Below are 12,467 nucleotides of genomic sequence, written 5' to 3' on the forward strand. Positions count from 1 at the left end.
TCTAATACCTCTCGTGTTTGGGGTTCACATGAAAAAAAAAAAAAAAAAAAAAAAAAGGGCTTAAGTTCTGCAAATTGCAGTGCCTGGAGAGTAGGCACCTGCAAAGTGACCTGATTGAGGTGTATAAGGCCTTGAATGGGATGAGCAAGCTGAATTCTGATGGGATTCTTCCTCTTGCTCAGATTAAGAACCTGAGAGGGCATAGATTCAAATTGAGGAAAGACAGTTGTAGAATAGATGTGTGGAAATTTGCCTTTAGCCAGCGGATAGTTGATTGGTGGAACAGACTTCGATCTTCTCTTGTGGAAGTTGATAGCTGAAATAAATTTAAGGCTGAGGTGGACAGGCATTTGAAACAAATGAGGGGTGAAATGGGAATGTTTTTTTTTTTTTTTTGGCTGATGCTGCATAAGCTTGCTTTCTTGCATTGTATGCCTCTACTAATACTAATACTAATGCAGTCAAACAGTCACATGACTAATAAACAAGGAAAGTGACATTTAAGGAATAATCTCAGTTCAGCGACATAGTATATGACAATATTACATAAATGCATTCTATGAACATAAACAGGGAAATTGTCACATGATTAATTGGTTAGGACCTTTCTTTTACCAATATCGCTTGGGTAGCTGTTTGGCAGGATGGTATATACGCGATGCACAATCTCGGTCTGGTAGTTCTTTTCTCCTTTAAAATGTCTATGTTCAGGGTGAGGAACACACATATAGTATTGGAAGGGAACATCAAGTCTACAGGTTTTATCCTGTTCCTAGGTGGCTGCATTGTAGTTTAGCTATGTCGACAGGGTCTGTTGGAAGTTGGGGTGAAAGACTATCCAGCTATGCTAGGGATTTCTATCTTTTTGATGATGAGTTTTGAAAGTGTAAATATGTTCATTTTGATTACTATCAGTTGCCAGGGTAGCCAATCTAGGTTTGCTTGAAGGGTACTTCTAGAGGTGGTAAATGTATTTCCTAGGTAGCAGTTTAGCCGCCTCAGGATCCAGTTTTCAACAATCAAGAACCAGTTGAGATTGTCAACTGGCACGGAAGTCCATATAGGGGAGGCATATAGGATGGTCTCCGTAGCCAAGTGGGCAGCAGCGGGAGTGTAGTAGCACACACTCTTTGAGTAGACCGGGGGTTCAACCCCTGACTGCTGAATACGGTCGATCTGCCAACCCGCACTGGACCAGCGTGGCAGATTATGGTCCATTTCCCTCAGCATGAATTGTTGAGGAGGCTTCCATTCTGCAGTGGGTTGATAATGGCTGCACTTTACCTTTTTTTTTTTATAGGGAGATGGCAGAAACACATCTCACCACATAGCATGTTATGAGATTAGAACTTTGTATCCCTGTCATGTTTTCACATAAAATATCATCCGTGCGTACAGGGAATGCACGGGCTGTTTTTTTTTTTTTTTTATTCTACACAGTAGGACCAACGAATGATGTTACCAACAGCAAATTCTAAATGGGAAGCATTCAAGGAATTAATCTTGGAACCTACTAGGCTTTTCATACCAACTAAGAAATACTGTTCAAGGTTTAGGCCTAAATGGATATCAGATGAACTAATGGAACTCGTGGCAGAGAAGAAAAATGCATGGATGCATATAAATTATCTGGCAACACAGAAGCCTATGGTAGATATAAGCTAGTCTGTAATCAAGTCACAAAGGAAGTTAGGCAAGTGAAAGATGATTACAAGAAATCCTTGGCAATAGATGTAAAGAAAAACAGCAAAGACTTGTTTAGTTATATAAACTCTAGAAGGAAGGGATGAATCAGATTGCTCCACTTGATATCGATGGTTTGAATGTTGATGATCCTACTCAGATAGCTGACAAACTGAATGAGTATTTTGCATCTACATTCACACATGAGAAGTTCTGTAGGGAAGTGGAGAACAGACGTTTATTAAACTCTAACAGGGAGCTAAATGATTTTGTAATAACTGAGAGCAAAGTGGAGGAGAAATTGTTGAAGTTGAACAATTTCTCCTCCACAATTATGAGAGCATCACGGGACTCACGGTAAGTCCCCATGGACTAGAGATGTGCAAATGTATCACCAATTAAGAAAAGGGGATTAAAGGGTTACAAGTAATTAAAGACCTGTTAGTTTAACTTCTGTTCTGGGGAAAATAATGGAGCCACTGGTTGAAGAAGCATTGCAGGATCATTTAGACATGACTGCATTAATAATTCAGACAGCATGGGTTTGTTAAGGGAAGTGTTGTCTGATCAATATGATCGAATACTATGATGTGGTCACAAAGGAACTGGATGCAAAAAAATAATTTTGATATCATATTCTTGGATTTCAGGAAAGCTTTTGATATTGTTGCACATGGAAGACTGCTGTACAAATCGGAGCAGTATGGCATTAAGGGCAAGTTGCTGCAATGGATAAAGGAATGGTTGAGTGGGACAAGACAGAGAGTCATAATCAATGGACACTGTTCTTTGTGGAAAAATGTTATTAGTGGAGTCCCTGGGTTTCAGCATTGGGCTCATTGTTGTTTTCTGTATTTATCAATGATATTGATGAAATTATATCAAGCTAAATGTCCAAATTTACAGATGATGCAAAGGTTGGCAGGATTGTTAATAACAGTATGCTACTGCAACAGGATCTAGAAAAGTTGGGCAGATCAGCTGAGAAGTGGCAACTGAAGTTTAACATTGACAAATACAAAGTACTGCATATGGGTAGCAGTAAACCCAGAGAAATGTACCAACTGTGTGGTACTACACTCACGGTAGTGAAGAATGAAAAAGAACTAGGAGTAATTGTGCAGCAGATATGAAGTTTTGTGAGCAGTGCAGACAGGTTGCCAGAGCAGGTCATGGGGGTCTTGTCAATGATATACAGGAATTTTTCTAGCAGGGATAAGGAGGAGATTATCCCCATGTATAAGGCAATGGTTAGACCATACCCAGAGTACTGTGTACAGGTTTGGGGGCCCTCATTTCAGGAAGGATGTAGAGTTGCTAGAAGAAGTACAGAGAATGGGAACAAGACTGGTGAAGGGAACAAAGGGTACTCTTATGAAGAAAGCCTTAAGTTATGTAAATTGCAGTGTCTGGAGACTAGGCAAACTGAGGAAAGACCATCACAGAATAGATGTGCGGAAATTTGACTTTAGCCAGTGGGTAGTTGATTGCTGGAACAAACTTCCATCTGTCGTTGTGGAAGTTGATAGCTTAAATATAAAAGTGGACAAACTTTTGTAGGAAATAGATGAGTGAAATGGGATTGGGAAAGTTTTTTTTTTTTTTGGCTGATGTTGTATAAGCTTGCTTTCTTGCATCATATGCCTCTGCTAATACTAAAATGAGTAATATTTCATTAAAAAATACTATTCTTTAAACCTTTCAAGCAGGGGCATTCCTTGGGTATGTGGCGCCCGGGTGCGAATCGCAATTTGGCACCAGGGTGGCAATTGGAATTCGGCACTCACCTTTAAAATTTTCTTCATATGTATGTAAGTTTCATGTTTTCAGGCACCCCTTGTAACCAAGGGACAGCCCACCCCCTACTTACAGGAGCGAGTCTGCTGAATATGTGTGCAGGCCCAGCTGTGTGAGTTTTCTGTTAGCGTGCTTTCATGTAATCTTGAAATTAGAGTGAAATTGTCAAAAAATCAAAATCAGAATTAAAAAAAAAAAAAAAATCAAAAAATATATGTAAAAAATTAATAAATCAAAAAATTTACTTCTTTTATGCAATAATATCTTCTGTCTCCATTTATGCATCACTTGATTTAATTTCATGAACTTCTTGGCTGAATTCCAGACAATTTGGGCTTAGCAAACCAAAATCACTCTACAATGGCCGAAAGGTAAAATCTTCTCCTCCTCCTGTAGTTTTAAAAGCTATTTTTGTGATGCATTCTGTCATAAATTGTCTCTATAGTTACTTGGAAACATAGATAATAGATGACTGAGGAGTATTTCTGGATTATTTCAAGACAATTTGTACATAAATAGACATATTATATGAAACATAGTTGTATTACCTTAAAAGTTACTTATATATTTTGTAGAAAATTAAAAAATGCCACATATTTCTTTCTTTCTGCTTTCTGATGGTTCATTCCCAAACTGTAGAGGATCTGCTACTCTAAAACATTTTCTTTCTATATCCTAACTTTTTCTTTCCACATCACTGATCTCCAGGATTACTATGCATATTTCTCCTTATTTTATTGAATTTCAACATTTTCCTGGCTTCTCTAATTATTGTTATTTTTCTGTTACTTCCTTTTTCTCCTTCAGCCACATCTTATCCATCATTGGTCAGCTGTTAGAGTCTTCCTTGGCTGCTTTGACTACCTTTATCATAATGCACTGGTTCATATGTTCATTCCATGCCCATGTCATTTTATTTCCCCTTTGTTTTTCTATTAAAATTTCTGTTCATTGTGAGATATTTATCCTCCACTTTCAATTACAGAAATTCAAGGTAACCAGTGAAGCCACTTAATAAATAAAGATATAAATAAATACATAAATGAATAAGATTAAATGGGCCTTTGACTGCGAGATCCATGATAAAATTATAAATATATTGCTCACCTCCGGAGGAACAGAATAAGGAAGTTACATGAAGGAGACACAATGTAGGATCCTTTAATGAATGCAGATTTAATTAACACAAGTAGACTAAATCAAATAAAATAAAGCTTTGTTTTACTTTATTTTATTTAATTTAGTCTACTTATGTTCATTAAACCTGCATTCATTAAAGGATTACTTATATTCATTAAACCTGTGTTCATTATTTAAAGGATTCTACATTGTTTCTCCTACCTACAACTTCCTTATTCCGTTCCTCTGGAAGTGAGCAATATATTTATAATTTTAACATAAATGAATACATGCATATTTAAATAAATAAAAAATATGTAAAAAAAAAAAAAAAAAAAAAATTTCATTTTGGCAGCAAATAAATGAAGTTTTAATTTATTTATTATTTTTTTTGAGTACTTCCATTAAGTAGATTGCCCCAGGGGAGTATAACTACATAGGCCTTCAGACAGCCATTTAAAATTCTCGTAAATTGTATCCTTAACAATAGACTACATGATCTTATCCACCACTAATTCACAATCTTTGTGGATTGAGGGTGGGAATATTAGCACTTCTCTAGTGCAGGGGAAGTCTAATGAAGATTTCATTAACATTCCCAATGGACTGATCCACTCATATGCAGCCTTTTTCAGTAAAACAGGTTATAAACCATCCATGCCTGGAGATTTCTTTACCTTCCCTCATCTTCAGTGACTTTTGCTAGTGATTTCTTATACTTAGCTTTCCTGTATCTTATCCAAAACAACCAAATTATCAAAACAAAAACAGTTCCTCCCCATCGAAGCAACTTATGTTTTAGTTTTGCAAACTAAAATCTTTTCTGCTTGTTCTCCATCAGAAGTAGTGTGGGCACCTCAATCAATTCTGTAGTAGTAATCCATACTTCTGTCAGTTGTATCTGAGAGCACTGTCACATTCAACCTCCAGCAACAAAGGCCTCTTTGAAATCTTTTAAGCACTGACAGTATACTTAAAGTGAGAACCATTCATCCTCAAAAGAAGGTAAAAACTATAGATGCAAGATTGGATGAGTTGGGTAGGTGGCAAAGTACCACACAGAACCATGCTTGGTGAGTTGCTGCTGCCTAGGATCTCATACATAAGCCTCCAGTCCTCGGTAGTACACCACATATTTAAAGGGGAAAAAAAATCCAATTACAGTGCGTTGATAAATTCGCCACTTTGAAATCTTAAATGCACTGCACTCTCTTTAGGAACTTATCATGCCTATTAGTATAACAGTCATTGTACAATTCTACTAAATGTGTGTAGGGGTTATGTTTTGTACCTTCCTGTAGTTATCTGTTTGTATCTTAAAATTTCATTTACTTTAAACTTTTTTAACTTACTCATACATCATACAAGCTTGGAGAATGAGAGCTTTACATTCCTGTAGCTTTCTGATTCAGGGGAAGTACCACAGTATGCAGTCTCAGTAATTTTATCTATAATATTAAATCAAGTTATTGCAATTTGTTTAATTTATATATTTTAATTATTGCTATACAAGGTCTGTGTTAGTATATCCATATCTTAAAATAGAAATACTATTTGTATTGATTTAATTTCTTTTCTAGCTAGCTTAATGTTGCAAAAAATTTCATTACACTGATAAATAATCTGAAGTCCCATTCCTAGATCAATAAATGAAAAATACTTCATTTTTTTCCAAAGTTCAAAAACTAGTTATCTTCCTTATATTAAAAATATGAAAAGTATTTTCCTTGAAGAACATTTAAATACTTACACACTTCCAGACATTGTTACCGAGCGAATGACAACAAATACCATAATGAAGACAGCAATTAGTAAAGACACTAGTGATATCTACAATGAAACAATACATAATATTCAGTTCCTGAAATACATATTTTAATATCAGATTTTATGTAATAAAATATATATGAAAATCAGTACTGTAAGAAATTATTAATAATGTATAAATATCTCTGATACATGTTTCAAATAAAAGTTAAATTAATTTAAACTTAACAGTTCACACCAAATTAGTACTAATATTAGTGACAAACAATGCAATGAAAAAAGCATATAAAATAATAGGAAAAAAAAAAAAAAAAAACCCTATCCACTCATCTGTCCATCCCTCCTAATAATTTGTCTGTCTTCCCTAAGTGTATTCAAACTACTCACTCCCACAACATCAGATGAAAGTTTGTTCCAATAATCACCTACAATCTGGCAGAAAGAAAATTTATGTACATCCATCCTGCAACTCTCCTTTTCCAGTTTATATCTCCATTGTACATGTTGTTAGAGAAAGATTAAGAATACTATCAGCATTTAGTTCACTCAAGACGTTTAAAGCTTTAAATGGTTCAATCAGGAGACCTCACAGGTGTGTAGTTTCTATTTCTGCAATTTGCAGAACTGAAGTCTTTAATGGTAAGAATACCAGTTTGTGTTCTTGACTAAACTTGTTGGTCTTCTATGCACCAATTCCAACAGTTTTTCATCCTTCTTAAAATGAGGCTTTATCCTGCACACAGTACTCCCCATCGAAGCACCTTACAGTTTTGCAAACTAAAATCTTTTCTGCCTGTCCTCCAATATCTAACAATTGCTTTGCACAACGGGATAATCACCTCCTTTTTCCCACAGAAAAATTCCTGTATATTATTGACAAAACACCATGAGCTATCCTAGCAGGCTGTCTGCACTCCTTAGAGAACTTCATGTCTGACTATTGCCCCCTAGTCTGTTTCATTCTCCATTACCTTGAGTGTGCTAGCTACCAAATGGTATGCTATTCTGGGATTACAATGCCCATGTGCAATTACTTACATTTATCAATGTTAAACCACAACTGCCACTTCTTGGCTCATCTGCCTAATTTTTCCAGTTCTTGTTGCAGTAGTATGCCCTTATTACTGTCAATACTCACTCTGTCAACCTTTGTATCATTTGCAAATTTAAATTATAAGTATGTTATGCCTTCATCAATATTGTTAATAAATGTTGAAAACAGTAAGGAGACCTAGCATTGAACCATGAAGGATACCACTAATAACATTTGTCCAAGAAGAGTATGCCCATTAATAACCACCTTCTGCCTCTCAATCATCCATTTACTCATAGCAATAACTTTCTCCTAACACCACACTGCATTGCTCCAATTTGTACAGCAGCTTTCATGTGGAATTGTTTTAATTCATTAGTGAAGTTATAGTTTCATTACAGTGTAGAGTATGTTTAGTGTCAAACGGCACAAAAGCGTGGTGTACATTGTAAGTGTGAAACAGAACACTGTCAATGCCAGAGGTTTGAAGGTGCATGGATTTTGAATGTGTAGTGTCGTGTACTGTTGTTCCTTTGGTCATTTGGCTGCTGGGCCCCTAATGGGACCCAACGCTGCCCACACTCCACCACGTGGAGGCAGACCAAGTACACCAGTATTATAGTTATTTACTCTGGCAGGTCCTGCCACCTAATTTCCTGAGATTTCAGTGGCTAGGATCTTAAAATAAAAAAAACGCTATAGATAGGGGGTCAGCCAAAAGGAGTACTAGTTATGCAATTTGATGTTATTAAGTTTTTGTATGTAGGGCTCAAGCAATTTAACAATAATTCGAATGCTAGTAGTTGCAAGTTAGAGGAAGGGAGAGACTGAAGGCTGGGGGGAAATTATAGTTTCATTAGTGGCATAGTATTTAGGGTTATGTGCCACCTGTGGTTTTCCACATCTGTGCCGTATGCACTCTGTGATGGAATGCACAATTACTGCATAAGCCAGAAAAAAGTGTAGTGTCTGGTTTATGCAGTATTGTGTTATGTTCTGTTGTTGTCTCTGGCTACTTGGCCACAGGGTCCCTAGTGGGACCCTACGTTGCCCACCACCACCACTGGAAGGTGAGCCAGGCTGCCCTCATACTCTGGCTGTTCTCTGCCAGGGTCGCCTGAGCTTTCTTGATGGAGACCAAATAAAAAATAAAATAAAAGGGAAGAGAGTGGGAAAGATAGTACAAGTGGTAGGGTCAAAGTAGGAAATAGGAGGAGGATGAGAAAAGAAGACATCCTCCATCAGAAAGAAGAGGTGGGAAGCAAGAAGTAGGAATCATCCCTGGTCTGAGAGCCCAACGAATATCAGGGAAAGGAAGGCAGCTTGCAGAACAAGGGAGGTCTCCAAAGTTGGGTATTACAATGGGAAGTGTGCGAGTTGGATTGCTATCAGTTCAGTGTCGTTAATCCTACAAGGAAGGTGTCCAGTTGGGTGTTCATTCAGTTCTAATAGTGGCCAATAATGAGGGAAGAGCAGGTACAGGGAGAGATTATAGTGGTTTCGGGAACGTCTGGTCTGGATGTCTATGTTGTTATGTTGTGGGATCACACATGGAGTATTGAATGGACAGATGATACCAATGCCTTTTGAAGACTGCTGAGGCATACCTGCTAAAAGCTAAAATGATTCCTTTCATTTTAACAGGTTGCTCTCCAGACTAAGTGTGGTTAAATTTAGATCCAGCAACAGTTGATTATGTAGGTCCAGGTAAATGCTACACGAGTACATTATGTGGTGCCAGTTCTCCACATACACAATGGGCATTGTTTACAATGCACAAAGTCCCGAAGTCGCTTTTAGAATGACCCGTATCCCGTCAGAAGAAAGGTATTAGCATATGATGCAAGAAAGCAAGCTTATGCAGCATCAGCCAAAAAAAAAACACTTCCACTTCACCCCTCCATTCGTTCAAAATATCTGTCCAGCTGAGCCTTAAATTTATTTAGGCTATCAACTTCCACAACAAGGGGTGGAAGTCTATTCCACCAACCAACTACCCGCTGGCTAAAGGCCAATTTCCACACATCTATCCTACATCTGTCTTTCCTCAATTTGAATTTATGCCGTCTCAGGTGATTATTCTGAGCTAGAGGAAGAATCCCATCGGCATTGAGCATGCTTAAACCATTCAAGGCTTTATACACCTCTATCAGATCACCTCGCCGGTGCCTAGTCTCCAGACATTGTAATTTGCAAAACTTAAGCCTTTCTTCGTAAGAGCAACCCTTCATTCCATTCACTAACCTTGTTGCCCTTCTCTGTACTCATTCCAGCAGCTCTACATCCATCTTGAAATGATGCCTCCAGACCTGTATACAGTACTCAAGGTGCGGCCCGACCATTGCCTTATACAAGGGAATAATCACCTCTTTATCCCTGCTAGAAAAATTCCTGTATATCATTGATGACACCATGAGCTACTCTTGCAGCCCATCTGCACTGCTCAGAGAACTTCATATCTGCCTGCACAATTTCCCCCAGGTCCTTTCATTCTCTACCACTGTCAGTGTAGTACCACAGAGTTGATACGTTGCACTGGGGTTACTGTTTCCCATACGTAGTACTTTACATTTGTCAATATTAAACTTCATTTGCCACCTCTCAGCCCATCCTTTCCAGATCCTGTTGCAGCAGCATAGCGTCAGTAGTGTCCTTAACAACCCTGCCAACCTTTGTATCGTCTGCAAACTTGGACATTAAGCTTGATATACCATCATCAATATCATTTATAAATACAGAAAACAACAATGGACCCAACACTGAACCCTGAGGGACTCCACTAATAACATTAGTCCACAATGAGCAGTGTCCATTGATTACCACTCTCTGTCTTCTCCCCCTCAACCATCCCTTTATCCATAGCAGCAATTTGCCTCCAATGCCACACTGCTCCGATTTGTGCAGCAGTCTTCCATGTGCAACAGTATCAAAAGCCTTTCTGAGATCCAAATATACAATATCAAAGTTATTTCCTGCATCCAGTTCTTTTGTGACTGCATCATAGTATCCAATCAAATTGGTCAGCCAATACTTTCCCTTAAAAAACCATACTGTGTCCGAGCTATAACTGAAGTCTTGTCTAGATGATCCTGCAGTGCTTCTTTAACCAGTGCCTCCATTAATTTTCCTGGAACACAAGTTAAACTCACAGGTCTATAATTACTTGCATCAGCCTTTGATCCTCCTTTGTGAATTGGGGTCACATTTGCACATCTCCAGTCTATGGGTACTTCCCTTGAGTCGAAAGAAGCTCTCATAATTATGGCTAAGGGTTTGCTTACTTCCTTTGCTGCCTTCTTTAATATAACTGAATTGATCCCATCCACCCCAGGTGCCTTTTTTATGTTTATCCTCAACAATTTCTCCACTTTCCTCTCAGTTATTACATAATCATCTAGCTCACTGCCAGAGTTTACTTCACCTCTGGCATTCCCCTTCCTGAATACCTCCTCATGTGTGAATGTAGATGCGAAATACTTGTTTAGTTTGTTAGCCACCTGAGCAGGATCCTCAACTGTTGAACCATCAATATCCAGTGGACCAATCTGATTCATCCCTTTCCTTCTCTCGGAGCGCCTCCGTAGCCAGGTGGGAAGGAGCAGCAGTGTGTAGCACACGCTTATTGATTAGACCGTGGTTCGAGCCATCGCCACCAAATACGGAAGATGCGGAAAGGTCAGGGAATGACCACCGCATATCCCGGAGCAATATGGCCTTAGTTGCTAATGCTCCTAAAAACTAAATAACAAACAACAAACCCTTTCTTTCTAGAGTTTACATAGGTAAAGAACTCTTTTCTGTTTTTCTTTGCATCCTTTGCCAAGGATTTCTCATAATCTGCCTTTGCCTGCCTAATCTCCTTTGTGACTTGGTTACAGAACAGCTTATATCTATCATAGACTTCCATGTCACGTGTTAATTTATATGCATCCCATGCATTTTTCTTCTCTGTCATATGTCTCATTAGTTCATCTGACATCCATTTAGGCCTGAACCTTGAACAATATTTCTTAGTTGGTATGTAAAGCCTAGTAGCTTCCAAGATAAGTTCTTTGAATGCTTCCCATTTTGAATTTGCTGTTGGTAACATCATCAGTTGGTCCCACTGTATGGAATTTAAATACTGTCTCAGACCATCACAGTCGCCTTTACGAAAGCAAAAATCCTTCCCTTTACCCCTGATGGTAGTTACCTCTTTGAGTAAATCCCACTTCAGCACACTGTGATCACTGCCACCTGGTGGTTCCTTTATCTGCAGATTCTTAATGCATGAAGAATCACTATTGATAATCAGATCAAGGTAGTATGTAAATTAGGAAAGAACCAGACAAGTCTGTTCGTTGAGGTAGGAGACACTAGGTAGAAATAGTGTGGTAGTACTGCCTTTGGTGGAATCATCCCAATGGATTTGCCAGAGGGAAGCAAGTTCCTGCCAAGTATGCCGGAGTTGTTGTTTTGGATCTACATCGACAATAGTTTTTATCCCCAGGAATTCAGTTTCTTTGTTCTTTCCGATAGAATGGGAAAGCCCTGTGAAGGCCACTTGGAGGTCAGGGGCTGTTAATACTTGTAGTGCTGCTGTTGATGTCGTTCTACAACCCCAAGTCATTTTTAATAACATCAACAGTTGTATCTGCAGGATAATGTTCCTGGTGCTGATGATGGACAAACAATGGAACCATATGGCAGCGCTGTATGCTACGAATGGTACAAAAACAGCTGAACAAAGAAGGTGGAGTGCAGGTCACTTAAGATCCCAGTTTTTGTTTGTGAAGCAAGCATATTGATATAATTTTTGGCCTTCTCTTTCATGGACTTTAGATGTGGCATGAATGTTCTGCGATTATCTAGAGTAACACCTAAATATTTGAATGAACGTTGATTCTTGAGTGCATGTCCTTTATAATGAATGATTGGTGATCTGTTGATGTCAAGACGTCCTTTGAGAAGTAGGGTTCTACTTTTATCTGTAGAGATTTCCAGCTTATTATCTTCAGCCCAAACCGACAGGGCATTCAAGACTGTGTTGGATCTGTCTCAATAGCTGCACGAGTAGAGCCCCTCAACA

At 38.3% G+C, this 12,467-nt stretch overlaps 1 protein-coding gene across 1 annotated transcript in view; it reads right to left on the reverse strand.

Annotated features, from left to right (window-relative positions):
* The window catches only part of LOC150090448 (putative sodium-coupled neutral amino acid transporter 11), a 191,664-nt gene that overhangs the window by 60,870 nt on the left and 118,327 nt on the right, over nt 1-12,467 (reverse strand). Inside the window, exon 8 of the mRNA XM_090369136.1 lies at nt 6,350-6,429. Coding sequence (XP_090225262.1) covers nt 6,350-6,429 — 80 coding nt within the window. The remainder of the gene's footprint in view (nt 1-6,349; nt 6,430-12,467) is intronic.

The sequence above is a fragment of the Mastigoproctus giganteus genome, chromosome 2, assembly GCF_048544385.1.
Source record: "Mastigoproctus giganteus isolate SK-2022 chromosome 2, ASM4854438v1, whole genome shotgun sequence".
NCBI classification, from domain to species: domain Eukaryota; kingdom Metazoa; phylum Arthropoda; class Arachnida; order Uropygi; family Thelyphonidae; genus Mastigoproctus; species Mastigoproctus giganteus.